This window comes from Hyla sarda, chromosome 10 (assembly GCF_029499605.1).
Source record: "Hyla sarda isolate aHylSar1 chromosome 10, aHylSar1.hap1, whole genome shotgun sequence".
Taxonomy (NCBI): domain Eukaryota; kingdom Metazoa; phylum Chordata; class Amphibia; order Anura; family Hylidae; genus Hyla; species Hyla sarda.
The window spans coordinates 16,390,486-16,410,467 of record NC_079198.1 but is presented as its reverse complement, the minus strand read 5'-3'; the positions used below and the strand labels follow the sequence as shown (position 1 = coordinate 16,410,467).

General features: G+C 41.7%; 1 protein-coding gene and 1 long non-coding RNA gene across 4 annotated transcripts in view; one reads left to right on the top strand and one right to left on the bottom strand.

Annotated features, from left to right (window-relative positions):
- Positions 1 to 19,982, top strand: part of LOC130293806 (uncharacterized) — a 103,348-nt gene that overhangs the window by 27,214 nt on the left and 56,152 nt on the right. The gene's annotated exons all lie outside the window — the stretch shown is intronic.
- Positions 13,353 to 19,982, bottom strand: part of GSK3A (glycogen synthase kinase 3 alpha) — a 39,115-nt gene continuing 32,485 nt past the window's right edge. For both annotated transcript variants that reach the window (XM_056542928.1, XM_056542927.1), the window contains exons 7-11: positions 19,227 to 19,324; positions 17,089 to 17,184; positions 16,088 to 16,274; positions 15,911 to 15,979; positions 13,353 to 13,490 (exon numbers count right to left, since the gene is read on the bottom strand). In XM_056542928.1, coding sequence (XP_056398903.1) covers positions 13,426 to 13,490; positions 15,911 to 15,979; positions 16,088 to 16,274; positions 17,089 to 17,184; positions 19,227 to 19,324 — 515 coding nt within the window. In that variant the 3' untranslated portion in view covers positions 13,353 to 13,425. The remainder of the gene's footprint in view (positions 13,491 to 15,910; positions 15,980 to 16,087; positions 16,275 to 17,088; positions 17,185 to 19,226; positions 19,325 to 19,982) is intronic.

Here is a 19,982-nt window from a genome sequence, read left to right as displayed (position 1 = left end):
GATTTGTTTGAACTTGACAAATGCAAAAATTGTGATATGAATGCTGCCTAAAAAGTTACATGATAGGGGAGTATAGCCTTCTAAAAAAATATCCCATATACTAAATGTTAGAGGAGATTTGAAAATCTGAGGAGTAACCTATTGCAAGTTTTGTCTTTGTTTTTCCCCAGAAAATTTTTAAACATATTGGCTACTTTTGGCCCCTTTTGTTAGTGTGGTAAAATTACATTATGGAGTTATTTTGACCCACCTGACAATATGGGTGAGAGCCCATATCCTGTCTATATGGAACTGATGCATGTCCACCTTTACCTGTATATAGAGCTAAGCCGAAATGTTTCATCATGAAAAAGATTACCCAGGAAATTGTCAAAATGTTTAGATTTTTACAGATACTAACATTTTGGGATTCATTTCTGGTGGATTGCAAAATGACAGCTGCAATTAACAGATTATGATATTATGAAGATGATATATCACATGACCTTGGGAGCAGCCTGGTGGGCTTCCCCATAATGCCTTGCAGTCATCCCTTCTTGTCTGACAGTAATGTATTGGTGGCTAAGTTTTTTTTTTTACTGCTGGGTCAAGCACACATTTACATCATGATGTTATACTCGAGCCTATGTCCATGTGACAATTTAAACTCTGTTGTCCATAGCTCTGTGCATTGGTAATTTGTCATTTAATTGTTAGTGCCACCGAACTTGTTATTGTTCAGCATCACACGTGTGTTTACAACATGCAGTTATATTTCAGCCTGAAAAAAAATAAATAATAATATATGTCTGGTAAAAGTGGCAAAGGACAGGGCAACAGAATTGTAAGAGGAAACTACTGTGCTACATCAGCTATCAGAACGGATGTGAGTGGTAGTAGCGCAGGCTGAACCTGTCGTGCATTCAGTATTAGCAGGCCATCATTGTCAGTCATGTCCAGTACGAATGTTACTGCGGAGGAAGCTGATGACATTCTGGTCTGGACAGCAGCAGGATCATAGAGGATATTACCTCTACAGTAGATTCCTCCTCCCCGTGCTTCTTCTCTGGCAAATTTTTCATTTGAGTCAAAGCTACCTATGGGGGGGGCACGATTTTTTCCCTGAAGACTCACAGCTGACCAGGTGATAACAAGGTTACTTACAATAGTGTTTCTGTGATGAATTGCATAAGAACACTCAAGGATTGGACTAAAAAGAAGGATAATAAAGTGGAGGACACGATAGCATAAATTCTTAGCTGTGTTGGCCATGGTCGTAGTGGCACTGGTAGCCCTGGTGTTGGTAATAGGGGCATTGGAAGCTTTGGTGGTGGCAGTAGGGCCACTTGTAGAGTTAGGGTTGTCATAGCCGTGGTGGTAGAAGGGACATAGGTAGTCATGGTGATAACAAAGCCAATTTATGGTCAAGAAAGCTTGGGTGGCATGGGGGTAAAAACATTACTGGTGGGGGTGCTGTACAGTCATCTACAGTATCGGCATTTTTCTTTATATTGCCAGAAAACAAAAGCATTGTAGTGTTCACCATGTGCGGGTGGAGAATGAACCATGGCTGTTCAGGCCTAAATGTAAGAACTGTGGCTCTCCTTTAGCGCATGAGGTTGCATCACCAAATCATGTGACAAAATGGAACTGGCCACCAGTCTGAGGTAGACTGTCCTCCTCCTCTTCCTCCATGTCATGGTTCTAGGAGCCAGGGCACATTCACAAGTGTCACATGGGTGTTGTTGACATAGTCATCACTGTCACCATCATCATCTACTGCTTAGACTCATCCTTCTGAGTTCCAGTATCCGTCGTCCGTGACTTAATGTGTGGGCAGGGAACATGTGCCATGTTCCCAGTCCTCTGCTTGTGTTGATACTCAACACCCACCTGGGAGAAGGGACACCTCCACAGATGTTCAGGACTGGTTCCGACAACAGGCGCTTCTCCACAGCTTCCTCGGTGGACACCTGTCATTTCTCGTGAGGATTAAAGGGGTACTCTGCTGCTCAGTGTTTGTAACAAACTGTTCCGCACGATGGAGCCGGGAGCTTGTGACATCACACCCCCCTCCCTCAATGCAAGTCTATGGGAGGGGGGTTGTGATGGCTGTCACACCCCCTCCCATAGACTTGCATTGAGGGAGTGGGGCTATGACGTCACGAGCTGCCAGCTCCAGCGTTCGGAACAGTTTGTTCCAAACACCGAGCAGCAGAGTACCCCTTTAATAAGACGAATGGGCCTCATTTACTAGGTGTTGGGTTTTTACTAGTGTGAAATGTTGTTGCAGGATTCCATCATATTTACAAGTCAGGAAAATTTTTTGACCAGCTTTTTCTAGGTGGAAATTTCCAGCCATTTATTCACAATGATTTTCTGTGAATTCAGAAGTAAATAGGTTGGGTTGTGAAACCACGCCCCCTTTGACAGACCACACCCCTTTGTTCAGCTTTTCGCAGTGCAATGTCGGGTTAGTTGGATTTTTCTGGTGCAAACTGTCGCACACTGGCCCTGATTTAATAAGTTTGTTGTGTAGGTTTCTTTGTGGGGTTTAACTCCCTACAATTTATTTTCCACAGTATTTACTAAGGTTTCCCTACATTATGCACTTTTCCCTAAATTATTATACTTTTTTTTTTTTTACATGTTCTGATCGGTCGGGTTTTCCTCAGCTGAAATCCACATTTTCTGTGGAAACCTTAGTAAATATGTTGGGTTTTTGTGAAACTGTCAAGGACACACCCTTATCGGTAACCACACCCCCTTTTCTCTGACCACACCCATTTTTCGGGTTTTCTGAGTAAAATGGAGAGTTTGTAGTTTTTGGTTTTTTTTTCAATTCTGGCGCAGACAGAATTTCTGGCGCACAACCCGACAAAACATGTCGGATTTACAATAGTAAATCAGGGCCACTGTCTGAGACATGTCTCAAACACTATGCACCAAAATAACTTGAAAAAACCCGACAAAAACTAGTGGGTATTAGCTTAGTAAATGAGGGCCAATATTTTTGAAGAAAGCAAACCTGCCACCGCACCTATAGTGCTGTACTAACCTTGCTTGGTTGTAGGCACAACTCTATGGTAGGCTTAGGATTTGTAAGGGAGTGTTCCGTTTGCAGCTCTATGACCCCTATCAGTATACCTGTAGGTTCAGAACACATAATTGGTGAAAAGTAGAGAGAAAATTGGGGCCTTGATACAGCGCTACTGTTCTGGATCACACATGCCGCATCAAGAACGAGGAGCAGTGTCAAGACGCGAGAAATTGACTGTGGACCTGAAGAAAGTGCGTGCGAACACCGAAATGCGTTAATCCTGTGTCATGTGCATCTGTAGCATTTCATACATTCATGTGTGATCCAGAACAGTAGCTCCTTATCAAGGCCCCAATTTTCTCTCCATTTTTTTTTTGCCAATCATTCCATGTAAGCAAGCTGGAGGGCTGCCATGCTATCTGAAATATGATGACCCTGTGTGAGAGAAGCTACAGTGGATCCATTCATACTCCCTTTTAACAAAACAGCTGTGCTAAACAATTCTATTTCTCCCATTGAATATATATATATATTAGAGCTACGTCATGTGGCTATGCTAGAAGTTCTTATACTCCAAAGAACCTCCTGTAGGGCAAGGCTGCTGCAGGGTAGGGCTGGGCGGTATATATACCGGTTCATAACGAATACCAACATTTTTGTGCTGCAAGATATGAATTTTTCCCCATACAGCAATACCGGTTTGGCCCCTCCCTTTCAGGAATGAATGAATTATCAGCCCAGTGCGGCGCTGTCCTCATCGGAGTAAATACTCACATATCAACCGCAAGCGCTGCCCTCCTCGTCCTCCTGTTTGTTGCGGCCGCCGGCGCTGACATTATGCTGTATCCCTATGCCCTATGCAAAAGATAAACAAAATAAACTTTAACGCACGTTCCTACATCGGCCTTAGGCTCTTCCTGGGGATGGGAATGTCGTGAGAGCCTTCAGCCTATCACCGGCCGCAGCGATGTTCAACCTCTGCCGGTGATAGGCTGACTGGCTTCTTATATGACAGTGGGCTCAACCTATCACCGCCAAGGCAGAACATCGATGCGGCCGGTGATAGGCTGACGGCTGTCCGACGTTCCCAGGAAGCTGGTCCAGACCGACGGGGAAGGTGAGTTAAAGGGGTACTCCGGTGAAAACCTTTTTTTTTTTTAATTAACTGGTGGCAGAAAGTTAAACATATTTGTAAATTACTTCTATAAAAAAATCTTAATCCTTCCAGTACTTATTAGCTGCTGAATGCTACAGAGGAAATTCCTTTCTTTTTGGAACACTGATGACATCACAAGCACAGTGCTCTCTGCTGACATCTCTGTCCATTTTAGCAACCATGCATAGCAGATATATGGTAAGGGCAGCATGGTGGCTCAGTGGTTAGCACTGATGCCTTGCAGTGCTGGGGACTTGGGTTCAAATCCCACTAAGGACAACAATAAATAAAGCGTTATTATAATAACATCAGCAGAGAGAACTGTGGTCGTGATGTCATCAGAGCATTCCAAAAACAAAAGAATTTCCTCTGTAGTATTCAGCAGCTAATAAGTACAGGAAGGATTAAGATTTTTTAATAGAAGTAATCTACAAATAGGTTTAACTTTCTGCCAACAGTTGATTTAAAAGAAAAAAGGTTTTCACCGGAGTACCCCTTTAAAGTTTATTTTGTTTACCTTTTGCAGCCCGGTCATAGGGATACAGTGTACAGTATAGAGTGTCAGCACCGGCGGCCACAACAAACAGGAGGACGGGGAGGGCAGCGCTTGCGGGTGATATGTGAGTATTTACCCCGATGGGGGCGGGGCAGCACATTTTGGTTTACAAATCCAACAATGTGGGTTCTTTAATGCAAGCCTACATTTTCCATGAAGCTTCTGGCGGAAGGTCAGGTCGCCATGTAATCAGACTGACGAAGCACAGGGCGAAAGAACGCGTTTTTTTGCACGACCAGTTGTCCTTTGTAATGACATCACTAATTTTACCATAAAATGCATAGGGCAACCCAAAAAATACTACTATTTGTGTGGGGAAATTGATAAGAAAACTGCAATTTTGCAAATTTTGGAAGGTTTCGTTTTCATGCTGTACATTTTACAGTAAAATAGACATTTTCTTTATTCTGTGGGTCAATATGAATAAAAATGATACCCATGATTACTTTTCTATTATACCGCTTAAAAAAAAAATGTAAAAAAAATTGCAAACTTTAACCAAAATAGTGCATTTAAAATGCCTTTATTTTGCTGACCTATAACTTTCATTTTTCCGTATAAGCGGCGATATGAGGGCTCATTGTTTACACCGTGATCTGTATTTTTTTTTTTACCATATTTGCATATATAAACTTTTTATTCCCCAAAAAACTGATAAAATGTATTGTTAAAACAGCAGCAATTTTGGACTTTTTTTTTTACGTTCACGCTGTTCACCGCATAGGATAATTAACATGATATTTTAATAGTTTGGATATTTACGCATGCGGCAATACCAAATATGTTTATAAATTTTTTTTTCACTTTTTGGGGTTAAAACGGACAATTTACATTTTTATTGGGGGAGGGGATTCTAATTTTTTCTACTTTTATTTTTACACTTTAGTGCGGGTGATTCTGATGAGATTTCCTTTAAACATGTTACACAGGCTTGTAGTGCGGGTGATCCTGATTAAAACGCTCCTTACCTGGTTAAAAATGGTTCAGCGGTTCTTCGGATATCTTTATTTTTAGTTTTCTGTTATTCCCTGGCTTGGGACTCAGTGGGAGGTGTTATCATCTGGGACTCGGCCACACGTCATTCTAGCTGGGCGGAGCTGCCGCCCGGCTCATGAATATTCATGAACTTATCCTCCTGGTCTAATTCTTCTTTCTCGGTCTGGTGTGGAGGGCCGCGCATGCGCCGCATTCCGGACACCCAGAAGCGGCGTTCTCCCTCCGGCTTCGCTCGAGCTGCGGCCCTATACAAGTAAGAAGACGGGCTGCATGAGTGAAAAGCCGGGGGTGGGAGGAAGGGACAGAGGGTGTTTTTATTCACAAACTGAAGGAACAAGCTTTTCACTTATGCAGCCTGTCTTCTTACTTGTATAGGGCCGCAGCTCGAGTCAAGCCGGGGGGAGAACACCACTTCCGGGTGTACGGAACGCGGCGCATGCGCAGCCCTACCCACCAGACCGAGAAAAAGGAGTTAGACCATGAGGATAAGTTCATGAATATTCATGAGCCGGGCGGCAGCTCTGCCCAGCTAGAATGACGTGTGGCCGAGTCCCAGATGATAACACCTCCCACTGAGTCCCAAGCCAGGGAATAACAGAAAACTAAAGATAAAGATATCTTAAGAAGCGCTGAACCATTTTTAACCAGGTAAGGAGCGTTTTAATCAGGATCACCCGCTCTACAAGCCTGTGTAACAGGTTTAGTGCGGGTGATTCTGATGACTGATTTCCTTTAATAGTCCCCATAGGGGACTATATATAGCAATCATTTGATTGCTAATACTGTTCAGTACTATGCATGGGACATAGCACTGATCAGTACTATCGGTGATCTTCTGCTCTGGTCTGCTCAATCTCAGAGCAGAGCGGGAGATGCCGGGAGACAGATGGAGGCAGGTGAGGGGGCCACCATCCACCATTACAGATGATCGGATCACTGCGGGCGATTCGATCGTCCGCATTAAGTGCCGCACTTCCACAGATGCCTTGATCTGTATTGATCACGGCATCTGATGGGTTAATGGTGGACATCCGTGCGATCGCGGATGTCGGCCATTACCGGCGGGTCTCTCACTCCGATGCTCACGGTTATGTATAGGACGTAAAATGAACGTCCTTGTGAGTTTAGTACCACCTCACCAGGATGTACATTTACGTCCTGCGTCGTTAAGAGGTTAAATGGTAATAACTTTAGAACGCTTTTTCTGAGCGGAGCGCAACTTTATTTTTTGTCCGACCCAATGAAGTGAGGGCTTAATTTTTGCAGGATGAGCTGTACTTTTTATTGGTATAATTTATGCGATTTGTGCAACCTTTTGCTCTTTATTCAGCTATTTGTACCAAAATTGACAAATTTTGCACTTTATTTTTTTTACGACACTCACCGTGCAGGATAATTTCCATTAAAGTTTTATAGTACATGTCATTATGGACATGGCAATACCTATTATGTACAGTAACCCCCCGACCTACGATGGCCCCGACATATGATAAAATCGACATACGATGCTTTTATATGTCGGGGCCATCGCATTAACTGTTATCCGACAGCGCAAAATGCTTAAGCTGCTGTCTGATAGCAGTTTAAGCACCCCTGGCAGGTTCACTTACCTGCTCCGGGTCCACTTCGTGATCCCCCGGTGTCTTGCGCATCTTCTCCAGGGTCCGGGCCTCGCGTTTTGGCGTCGTTATTACGTCACTACGCACGTCACGCCGGCGCAGCAGCGTAATAACGTCACCAGAAAGCGAGGCCCGGACCCTGCAGAAGATGCGGAAGCAGCCGGAGGATCCCGTAGAAGACGCCGGAGCAGCGGGACAGCATCGGGAGCCCCTGGGACAGCATCGGGAGCGGTGAGGACCTGGTCCGGAGCGACGGGGACAGGTGAGTACAGCTTCCTATACTTTACATTGTCGAATCCATCGTATGTTGAGGGATCCGTGCAAACGATGGGTCGTTTGGAACGAATTACCATGGTATGTTGAGGGACCACTGTATATCATTTGTGTTTTTGATGACAATACAGGGTTTTATTGGGAAAGGGGCATTTTTTTTTTACACTTCATACATGTATTGAACAACCTTTTATTATTTTATTTTTCACGGGTTACACCATGCTGCAATACATTTGTACTGTAGCACAGTATAACCTGTTCTGCTGTAGATACTACATACAGCCTGTTGTTGGATCTCGCAGACAGGAGGTCATCACTATCTACACTACACTAACTTTACAGCTCCTGTAGCATAGTCATAAAAAAATTCCTGGAATACCCCTTTTATCCTTCCAGTACTTAGCAGCTTCTGTATGCTCCAGAGGAAGTTGTGTAGTTCTTTCCAGTCTGATCACATAGCTCTCATCCCCCCCACCCGCGCCACCTCTGTCAGTGTCAGGAACGTTCCAGAGCAGGATAGATTTGCTATGGTTCCGGACAGTTCCTGATACAGACAGAAGTGTCAGCAGAGAGCACTATGATCAGACTGGAAAGAGCTACACAACCTCTTCTGGAGCATACAGCAGCTGATAAGTAGTGGAAGGATTAAGATTTTTATATAGAAGTAATTTACAAATCTGTATAACTTTCTGGCACCAGTTTTTTTTTTTGTTTTTTTTGTTTTTTTTTTTAACCAATTTTAATCAAATGTTTTCTCAAGGTCATTTGTCTTCAAGGATTCGTTTACTACTAAACATTATTCTGGTTTCACTGCTGCCTTAAGAGCTGAATAATACCGCAATGAATTTGCATGTTTCCAGCACACTGATGACTTTCTAGAAGAATGTGTTCAGGGTCATTGAGTGTAAACTCGCATAAGTTAATGGACTGGATCACTTACAATAGCTTGTACTGTGCAGCGTAAGGTACAGATCCATGTGAGGAACAGAAACTGCAGCCAGATTGCACTTACCTTAAAGGGCACTGGCCACCTACGCAAGCACATTTCTGCGGGATGACTGAGCATTGATCCTGCTTGTTCATAATTTGCATTATAAAGATTGCCTGCGTTCCTTTACAGAACATGTATTGGCACCTTGGCTGCTACAGTTACACTTTTATGGGATCAATTTATCACCTGGTATCAAAGCATCCAAGATCTGTGGATAAAGGGAGATCCTACCACCACAAAAATAAAAACATAGCCAGCACAACTACCTAATACATGGGTGCGCGCTGCTGTGGCAAATACTAAGTATACAAAAAAAGAAGGTTGCAGCAGCACTCTGTCAAAAAAAAATAAAAAGGCTTTTAGCGCTTTTTGATCAAAACGTGTCCCCCATTCACCACGCGGCGGAGGTGGCCTCACTTCGGATGGGACCCGAACACAACTATTCTACTCACCTCTGCTGGGCATATGGCTTCTGTCTGGGTGACATGCAGGATCCACTATGAATTTAAAAAAAACTCCTGTGAAACAGGGGAGCGGTGCACGGCTACAGAGGTTGCTACTCCCCCTAAATTGCACAGCAAAAACAAAAAAACATAGCCAGCACAACTACCTAATACACGGGTGCAAGCTGCTGTGGCAAATACTAAGTATACAAAAAAGAAGGTTGCAGCAGCGCTCTTGGTCAAAAAATTTAGGCTCTTGGCGCACTTTTTTTTTTTGGGGGGGGACGACACATTTTGATCAAAAAGTGCTTTAAGAGCCTCCATTTTTTGACCAAGATCCTACCACCAACCATGGCTGCCTACACTAATGCTCTGAAATGTTCACTATTTGAATAAGTATAGGTGGTTTTTTTCTTGGTCATTTTATCCCCCGTGTTTTTTTTTCCTGATTTCAAATTGTGTGACTCAAGGATTTCTATTGGAGAATTAGGTGAAAAACACACAACAAAAAAGGCCAAAGACAAAAATGCCGTATGGGGTGTCATATTTCCCATCAACTCCCAGCTATTATCGGAGCGAGATTGATTATATAATTTTCCCCCCCCCACAATCTAATAATAATAGAATAATTTTATATATATATATATATATATATATATATATATATATATATATATATATATATATATATATATTTTTTTTTTTTTAAATTATTATTAGATTGTGTGTATATATAATGTGGGGGGAAAAAAATTATATAAAATCGATCTCACTCTTTATATTTTTATACCAGGATTCCCAACCAGGGTGCCTCCAGCTGTTGCAAAACTACAACTTCCAGCATGCCCCGACAGCCAAAGGCTGTCCGTGCATGCCAGGAGTTGTAGTTTTGCAACAGCTGGAGGCACCCTGGTCAGGAAACCCTGATCTATACATAGCTTATTTGCCAGATTAAGCTTCTGTTTATCAACAAGAACGCATAGGTGACAAGCCCTGAATCTCAAGTCCAGAGAAGAGCGGCCCTCATCCTTTTGGACAGTGGTCTCCAAACTGTAAACCACCAGATGTTGCACAACTACAACTCACAGCATGGATGTTGGGAGTTTTGCAACATATGGAGATCTCTGAACACTGCTTTAGGACTATTCAAGTAATAACAGCAATGCATGTCAGATTGTGGCCGGGCAAATAATATTTATCCTAATGTCTGCCATGCTGGGAGTTCTAGTTTTGCAACAGCTGGAGACCCCCTGTTTGAAAAACACCCATTTATCCCCTTGCTAAATCCCAAGCATGACATTATTCATAATAATAATAATTAAGAATTAAGGCTAACATGGTATGTGATATACCATGTTAGCCTTAATTCTTAATTATTATTATTTTTTTTTATCAGATTTTCTCTGCATCCGATAAGAGTACAATAGCGAAGACAATAAACAGACACTGAAGAAAAGCCACAGCGAAGAACAGAAGTGAAACGTCTTCATGCCAATAATTTATTGAAGATTGCTGTACATTTCCAGAAACCACAGCAGCCCAGAGACAGGAGGCCGGGCTTCTACCAAACTACGTCCTGGCTTTTTGTTTTTGCTTCTACAACAATACAATATTCACGTCTCGATTCTAAAACAGGAATTAAAAAGGGAAGGAACGGGAGAAAAAGAAAAAGAAAAAAAGAAAAAAAAGGGGAGGTTGTTTTTAAAGGAAGGGCCGGATGGAGAGAAAAAAAAAAGGGTCTAAAAAAAATAAATTAAAAAAAATGGTGGAAATTGGGAAGAGGGCAAAAAAAAAAATATATAAATCAAAGTGGACTCAACATTTTCATTAAGAAAACAAAAAAAATGAACATATTTACAAAGAAATCAACAGCTACATCTTCTCCTATACAAGAATTTGTAGTATGTGGAAATATATATATTTACAAGAGAAACTAAAAAAGGGCTGGGCGCAAATTCTCAGATGGGACCCAAAAGGACTGGAAAGAAGAAAAAAAAAAAAATGTAAAAATTGGATTTAAGTTATAGTTGGGAAAAATAAAAAAATTATTCTACAGGGGTGTGATGGGGACATGTGACATAACACGACTGATGCACCGGTATAACCCATGACCTGCTGCTGCTCTAACTAGGATGGACTGAATCCGCAAGGTTACTTACAGTAAAAAGGACAGAGACTACTATGGTTGCAAGTTTGCCCAGGGACAAATGGGAGAAGGTTGGTGGAAAATGCATCAGATCCTACGTAACAATTGGGTGTGCGACAATAAAAACTCCACATAAAAAAAAAAAAAAAAAGATTGTGCAAGATAAAAATGAAACCACCTAGTGCGGTATTTCCCATCCAGGGTGCCTCCAGCTGTTGCAAAACTACAACTCCCAGCATGCCCGGACAGCCTTCGGCTGTCCGGGCATGATAGGAGTTGTAGTTTTGCAACAGCTGGAGGCATCCTGGATGGGAAACTGTGGCCTAGTGGCTTTCTTCCAGGAAAAGCGCCACTCTTGGTCATGGACTCTGTACTATTTTAATAAACATGGCAGTGCTGCAACACCAAGATCAGACGTAGCCATGTTTGTTTTTTTTCTGATGCCTGCATACCCTGATGTTTGAAGATCAGTCATAATCAAAATCTGAATCTCTTGGCAAAAAACTGAACGCTGGGTTCTCTCTAGCATCACCCAAACAGGTTTAAAGATTATAGGTTAAAATTCATCAACACCATAAAATACAATAAAACCTTAAAAATGTTCTAATATCCAACAGCACAATTGCTTCCTCGCAGTGACTGGAGATCGGACCCTTGTACCATCTATAGAAAATAAAACCCTATATGGGTGACGTACACACCTGGTAAAACAATGGGAGGACCTGTAATGCAGTAAAAGGATCAAAGAAATGGACGTGACCTGACTTTTAGGGCTCATGGACACTGCTCCATCTTCAGAGTTGGGCTACAGCCAAAACTAAATACAACCTTGTAGTTTGCAAAAGTGAACTTTTTCTATGTCCACACTCTGGAAAGACCTGCTGGGAGTAGTAGTAGCGGCAAAGCAGACAAGACAGCCACAGGTTGTATAAACCTATGCACAAAAGATACAAGAGAAAAACTGAACTACTCATTCTAGTCCGCACATCAATACGGGCACCAAGGAGGAACGTCGCAGAACATGCTCTGTTTCTAAACGTTACCTGCTGATGGTATGAACCAGAATGTGGTGTAGGTCGAATGATTACGCCACAGTAAGATTGTGTCCCCATCAGTTACCCCTCCCCCCCTAAAGAGCAGCACAAGGAGTCAAGTATTAAGTGGTTTCAAAGCCTACATACACCCAAGTACATGAAGACTGAGGCTAAGTACGTGAAGACTGAGGCTAAGTACGTGAAGGCGGAGGCTCCCTACATGAAGACGGAGGCCAAGTACATGAAGACTGAGGCCAAGTACATGAAGACGGAGGCTCCCTACATGAAGACTGAGGCCAAGTACATGAAGACGGAGGCTCCCTACATGAAGACTGAGGCCAAGTACATGAAGACTGAGGCCAAGTACATGAAGACTGAGGCCAAGTACATGAAGACTGAGGCCAAGTACATGAAGACTGAGGCCAAGTACATGAAGACTGAGGCCAAGTACATGAAGACTGAGGCCAAGTACATGAAGACTGAGGCCAAGTACATGAAGACTGAGGCCAAGTACATGAAGACTGAGGCTCCCTACATGAAGACAGAGGCTAAGTACATGAAGATGGAGGCTCCCTACATGACTAGCACGTAGACTGAGGTCTATGCTGAAATTGCTACATTAGGGGGAGCCTAATGCTATCCACGTCCTTCATGGAGGATCTCAGGATGAACGTTTTTTGTTCAGATAAGCAATAAGGACCATGTGAAATAAAATAACAGGGTGGGGGAGGGAAGAAATGAGTTTGCACCTTTGCCCAGTTCAAAAACCAAAACACTTTACAACAAGATCATAGTCTGCAAGAAACCTGTCAGGGAGAACGATATCAGTACTAATATGTCCAGAGGAGGGTCAGGCAGGAGGCCGCGACCTTCACATCAATGCTTGGAGGTATCCAGAGCAGCGCTCTACAGTGCTATAGGCAGTTCGCTTCTGTGTGGGTGGAGGGATCCATAACTTGTGACCAATAAACGTGAGATAGGGGGGGGGGTGGGAATATTAAAACCCATCTGAAGATGACCAGCGTGAGAGTCATCGAAAGTCAGTGACCGGAGCTGAAGAGAAAAAAAAAAAAAAAAGTGATCCCCATGAACCAAGCTCAACTCCCACACAACAAGTGTAAGATGTCAGCTGGGAAAAGGAGAAGAGAAAAGCACTGAAGGATAGGTCAGGGAAGGGGGCAAGAACCGCTCCTCAGGAGGCATTCAGCTCTGCTACGTCGCTGGTTTTGAGTCTGTCTGATCCAGTTCTCCCTTCACCTAAAGGAAGAGAAGAGATTATCAGATCACAAAAATAACCATGTTACAGTGGATGCTCCTGGAGCAATATCCTGAAACAACTTGTGCATCCAGGTAACACACAGATATGAGAGGAAAGCAAACTTAAAGGAGATCTATAGTGCAAAATAACTTATCCCCCTATCCGAAGGATAGGGAATAAGTTATAGATCGCGGGGGGTCCGAGCGCTGGGGCCCCCTGCGATCTCCGGTACGGGGCCGCGGCAATGTACAGGAAAGGGGGCGTTCAGTCCCCGCATGACGCGGCGGCCAACACGCCCCTCCATGCACCCCATGGAGCTACATGGAGGGGGAGTGTCTGCAGCGGCTTTCTGCTGGGTACAAAACTTCACTTCCTGCAGACTGCTGTGGCCCCGTCCAGGAGATCCCGGGGGGCCCCAGAGCTCGGACCCCCCACAATCTATAACTTATCTATATAACTTTGCGCTGGAATACTCCTTTAAGAGAAGAACTTCTCCCAAAACATAACAGAGCTGCACATGCAAATAGTCCGTCCTAATCACTTCTTCCTACATTCAAGGAATGCCAATATAGTGTGGTCCGCATAACGTAGGGCCAGAGGGGACACAGCATGACATTATAGACCACCAGTGAAAATCTCTACCATATCCCCATCATCCTCAAATCCTGCACAAGGCATACCAGTAACAAGTTTTAGTATCCCTTTAAAGGGGAGCTCCAGTGGAAAACAAATGTTTTCAAGTCAACTGGTGCCAGAAATGTATGCTAGAGTGGTAAATTACTTCTATTTAAAAATCTTAATCCTTTCACAACTTATTAGCTGCTGTATGATCCAGAGGCGGTTGTGTAGTTCTTTCCAGTCTGACCACAGTGCTCTCTGCTGACACCTCTGTCCGTGCCAGGAACAAACCTCCATGAGGAGCCTCTCCTGCTCTAGACAGGTCTCCAGTAAACTAGAAGGAGCTTGGGGCTATATAGTGATCAAACAGCCCCTTGCTTAATCCAGAAACCATAAAGAAGGCGTGTAGCTCACTCAAGCCTACAATCTGGAGGTTAACTGGTTTGGTCTGTAACCCCCCCCCAAAAAAAAAAAAAAAGACCCAATCTGTAGAAAGCAAATGTAATCTAAATTATATATTAAAACAGTCCTCAATGGATCGTAGAAAAGAAATGAAAAATAAAGTAACAGGAAGAAAACAGAAAAAAACAGTAGTAGATGAATAATAATATAATATGGTGAAATTACTTCAACTGATAGTTTCAAATAATAAAACCTGAATCTGGGATGTATTGAAAATGAATATATATCAACATTATGTATAAAACATAACAGTTCACATATGCACCATATGTAAAATACTGATAGACTTAAAAAAAAAATAATAATAATAATAATTGTATTAAAAAAAAAATATATAAAAATATCATAAAACAACCACCTATAAAATATGAATAAATGCACATCTACTTAAGGCTATTTATTTATAGGTGGTTGTTTTAATGATATTTTTATGATACTTTTTCTGCTATCAGTATTTTACATCTGGTGCAAGGGCCCTGACCAGATGTGAACCGTTATATTTTATACATAAATGTTGATGGCTGTATTGAAAAAAGGAATAAGTATCAACATTTATTATGTATAAAATATAACAGTTCACATAACAGGGCCCTTACACCAGATGTAAAATACTTTTTTTTTTAAGTCTGCTAGCAGTATCATTAAAAATGTATAAAAAAATATCAAAAATATAAAACAACCACCTATTAATATGAATAAATAAATAGCCTTAAGTAGATGTCAGTTTATTCATATTTATAGGTGGTGGTTTTATGATGATATTTTTATATATTTTTTTTACTGTATAGAAAAGAATCATAAAATATATAAAAATATCATAAATATAATAAAACCATCTATAAATATGAATAAACGGACATCTACTTAAGGATATGTATTTATTCATATTTATAGGTGGTGGTTTTATGATATTTTTATATATTTTTTATGATATAAAAAAAAGTATAAAAAAAAATATAAAACAACCACCTATAAATATGAATAAACTACATCTACATCAGGCTATTTATAGGTGGTTGTTTTATATTTTTAATATTTTTATACATTTTGCTATCAGTATTTTACATCTGGTGCAAGGGCACTGCCCATATGAGAACTGTTATATTTTATACATAATGTTGATACATATTCTTTTTCAATACATCCTCGATTCAGGTTTTATTATTTGAAACTATCAGTTGAAGTCATTTCACCATATTATATTATTCTTCATCTACTACTGTTTCTTTCCATTTTCTTCCTGTTATTTTATTTTTAATTTCCTTTCTACTTTCCTTTGAGGACTGGTTTAATATATAATTTGGATTATATATGATGTCTACTTAATCCAGAAACCTACCATGCAAATGAGTCTGCTGCAGGTGAGGAGGTATGAGGACGGTGTTCAACGAGGGTTCAATGGAGAGCTCTGCAAAAAAAAGACGCAAACCTTTACAAGAAGCACAAGGCGCAGTCACACTTGACAGGCGTAATTCACCCAGCACAGTCATAATGTTTCACTGCACCAGACTCTCACCTACGGAGCTGAAATTGAAGATGGGAGGCAACTCCCTGCCGCTGGGGAGACGTGTGTTGGGGTCACGAAGTTCATCAAAGAAGGAGTGTGCACAGGCTTGTAGGGGGGAGGCGCGGGTGTCTGGGGTGTACTCCAAAAGCCGACTGCACAGCGTGATCGCTTCTGGGGAGGTGCGGGGCTTGAAGACCTGCTCATGAGGAAAGGAGAACAATGAAGGAAGAGCGTAAGGCTGCATTCACACCAAGTTTTTGCTATACAGTTCCCGTATACGGTTTCAAGTTAAAAATCGTACGGAACCATATAGAAAACCGTATGCATTGACTTAACATTGTAAACCGTATGTCAAACGCATCATCCGGTTAAGTACGTTTTGAGTCTTATCCGGTTTTGTCTTTTTTTTTTTTTTTTTTTTTAACCAGTACCCAAAACTGTATGTTACCATGTTTTTTGGTCCGGGTGGAAAACCGTATTAAACCGTATACGTTGTTTTTTTTTTTAAACATGGGAGTCAATGGGAACCGTATGCGCGTACGGTTCCATCCGGTTTGCACCAGTTTTTGACTTTGAACTGTTTTTTTTTTCTTGGAATTTCAATCAAACAAGTGAAATTTTATTAAAAATGGAGTGAAAAGTTAAAATGTATACTTTTTTCCTTAAAAAACGGACGCAAGCAGGCATAATTTTTCAAACCGTATACGGGTTGAAATTTGTACACATGTTTTGATACAATTTAGTCAGGTTTTGAGGAATCCGTTTTTCATCAAAAACCTGATACAGGAACTGTATTGCAAAAAAGTGGTGTGCATGCACCCTAATAGTGTTTCCCAACCAGTGTGCCTCCAGCTGTTGCAAAACTACAACTCCTAGCATGCCTTTGGCTGTCCGGGCAAACTGGGATTTGCAGTTTTGCAACAGCTGGAGGCGCACTGGTTGGTAAACACTGGCATAACTGCTATTACAATCTTTAGTGATCACCAAGGGATATCCTTGTACTACTATACCTTAGTCCAGGGATGTGCTTTGATTTGTGGGAATTTGAATTCTGTATAATTTGGATTCATCTCTCGGATTTGTTCCCTTGTGGGAGTTCCTAACACCTGCAAAAGGTCAATTTTAGGAGATTATTATTGTCAAATACAGATATTTAAACCAAATTAACTTTAAAGAAAAATCCATTTTGTTCTATGGAGGACACAAAAACAGTAGTTTCTATCTCTCCTAAATCATGTTTGAACTTCTAACACCCAGTAGAATTTTTCCAGGAGGTCAGAGGTAATTTCTCCAAGCCTGGGAGAGAATAGGAAAACGCAACATGGAAGCAACTTGTTTGAACTCTGTTCGATGAAGCAAGCAAAAGAATTACAAAGCAAAAAGAATGACAGCAGCACACTGCTAGCACTAATATAATATATAAAATATATTATATAATAAATTATAAAATAATAAAATATAATAAAAAAAATATATAATATAAAATATACCGGTAATATATATATATGGCATGTTTAATTTGAATATTGAAAAATGGAGGTTCTTAGCTTACCGTTTGGCCAAAACAAGAAGAGGAGATGTATGGTTGTATTTTTCCGCCTTATCATTGGTACTTATAAGGGGGATTTATTTTGTGGAATCAGTCAAACATGTTTCATTTAAAAAGTGTCCAGTGATACTGACAAATCCTACAACTTGAATGCAATGCACTTTTAAATGGATTCCACCGGAAGGAGGATCATGTTTATTCTTTTTGCAGAGTTGGGATCCGTAATTTCCATGGCGGAACGTCCGTAGTGTAAAGGGTGCAGCAGAATCCCATTGAGAACAATTGGAGGCTGCTTAATTTAGCTTTGAAAATACGTAGTTTTAAAAAAGGGGTATTCTGGCCAAAGACATCTGATATGATGTCTGAATGCCGGGGACCCGCCGCCGCTGGGAACCCTCGTGATCTCCGTGCGTGCAGCACCCGCCATTCTATGCGGGGCTGCTGCTCCAGTCTCAGAAGCCTCTGTTTCTGGGACTGGAGACATGAGGTTTACGAGTCTGGAGCACCAGCCCCGTATAGAATGCGGGTGTTGCATGGAAAATCACAGGGGGTTCCAGCGACCAGACATCTAATCCAGGCCTATCCTTTGGAGCGTTTCCAAACCAGGGTGCCACCAGATGTTGCAAAACTACAACTCCCAGCATGCCTGGACAGCCTTTGGCTGTCCAGGCATGCTGGGAGTTGTAGTTTTGCAACACCTGGAAGCACCCTGGTTGGGAAACACTGAGATAGGGAATAAGATTTCTTTGGTCGGAATACCCCTTTAAGAGCACCATCTGACAAATATTACTTTCAGCATTTTGAAGATGGCCACATTACAGTGGACAAACCCCCTTTTAAACCCTGATGAACATGGTAGTTTTCTTTTGACCAGGGAAAGGTGGCATTGTTTACTTTTTCATGCTATTTTGATGTATTCCTTTTTTTATTTTCTACTGACTAAGCTTCTCTTGTCTGCTTATGGTTTACTTAAGGACTTGTGTTTTTTAGAACCATTCTACTGTATTTTATGCCATTACAGATAAAAAGGGGTCACAGGGGTCGCGGTGCGGTGGGGGCGGTGCATTATCGTGATTATTGGCAGATATATATACACACACACACACACACACACACACACACACACATATATACATACACATACAAATTTTATTTTTTTTATAAAGAAAGGGGCAATACAGGTTTATATTCTTCTGCTACAACAGCTGGAGGTACCCTGGTTGGGAAACACTGCCTTAGCAGAATATATATTGCAAAAGTAAAAAACACATGTGATGCATGCTGCTTTACAGTGCAGAAATTTACCACATGTTTTTTACAGGTTAAACGTGTAACATAAACTTGTTTTATCTTTAAAACATTTTGCCAGGTTTTAACTGCACCTCAGCTGATCTTGTGTGAACACAACCTTACTGCATTTATTTCACATTCAACCCACAACATTGTCTGCACAAACTGATGTTTTTCACCTGTTCCAAGTCCATGAACAATAAGTCATTCTAAAGAGTAATTTACCTCAGATCACAATGTTCCCATTTCCTAAGTCAATCAGCCACAACAAAGGGTGCAAACATTGACCCTCGTAGTGGGGGCACTCACCTTTATGATTTCCACTAACTGGTCGACACCACTGTCCCCAGGGAAGATGGGCTGACCCAGGAGAAGCTCTGCAAGGACACAACCTGCTGACCAGATGTCTAACAAAAAAAAAAAAAAAAAAAAATTGTAATAAAGATAAAAAGGCAAAAGATACAACCAACACCAAAAACTACCCAGGTGTTTCCACCCTTAGGCAGATATATGCTAAGTCTAGGAATTTTCAAAGAATGTCAAATCTGTGTTGTGCTAACTGCATACAAAAGCACGGGACAGACTGACGTGTCTAAGGCTAGGTTCACACTGCGGAATCTCCAGGCAGAAAATTTCCGCCCAGAGATTCAGAGTGCGGCCAGCGCCGACCATTCATTACACAGTACATTTTAGTAAGCGGAATTGCAGGCGGAAATTCCGCAATGTGAACCTAGCCTAAGGGTCAGATTATGACAAAGCCACCACTTCCAGAGCCCCTTTAAACGGAAAACTGTCAGCTTTCTTCACCCGCACTAACCAACGGTACTGGCTGGTAGTGTGGGGGACGCTGATCAGTTTGGTCGTAATCGGACGTTCGGACGTAATCTTCCATTATCGGTATATTCAAATGAGGTGCTGCAAGTTAGCACCTCATTTGCATATACGGATAATAGAAGATTACAGCCGAACGGCGCAGTGGATCTGGGCACGGTAAGGACCAAACTGATCAGTGTCCCCCCACATAACCAGCCAGTACCGCTGGTTAGTGAGTGGGGGGGGGGTAGG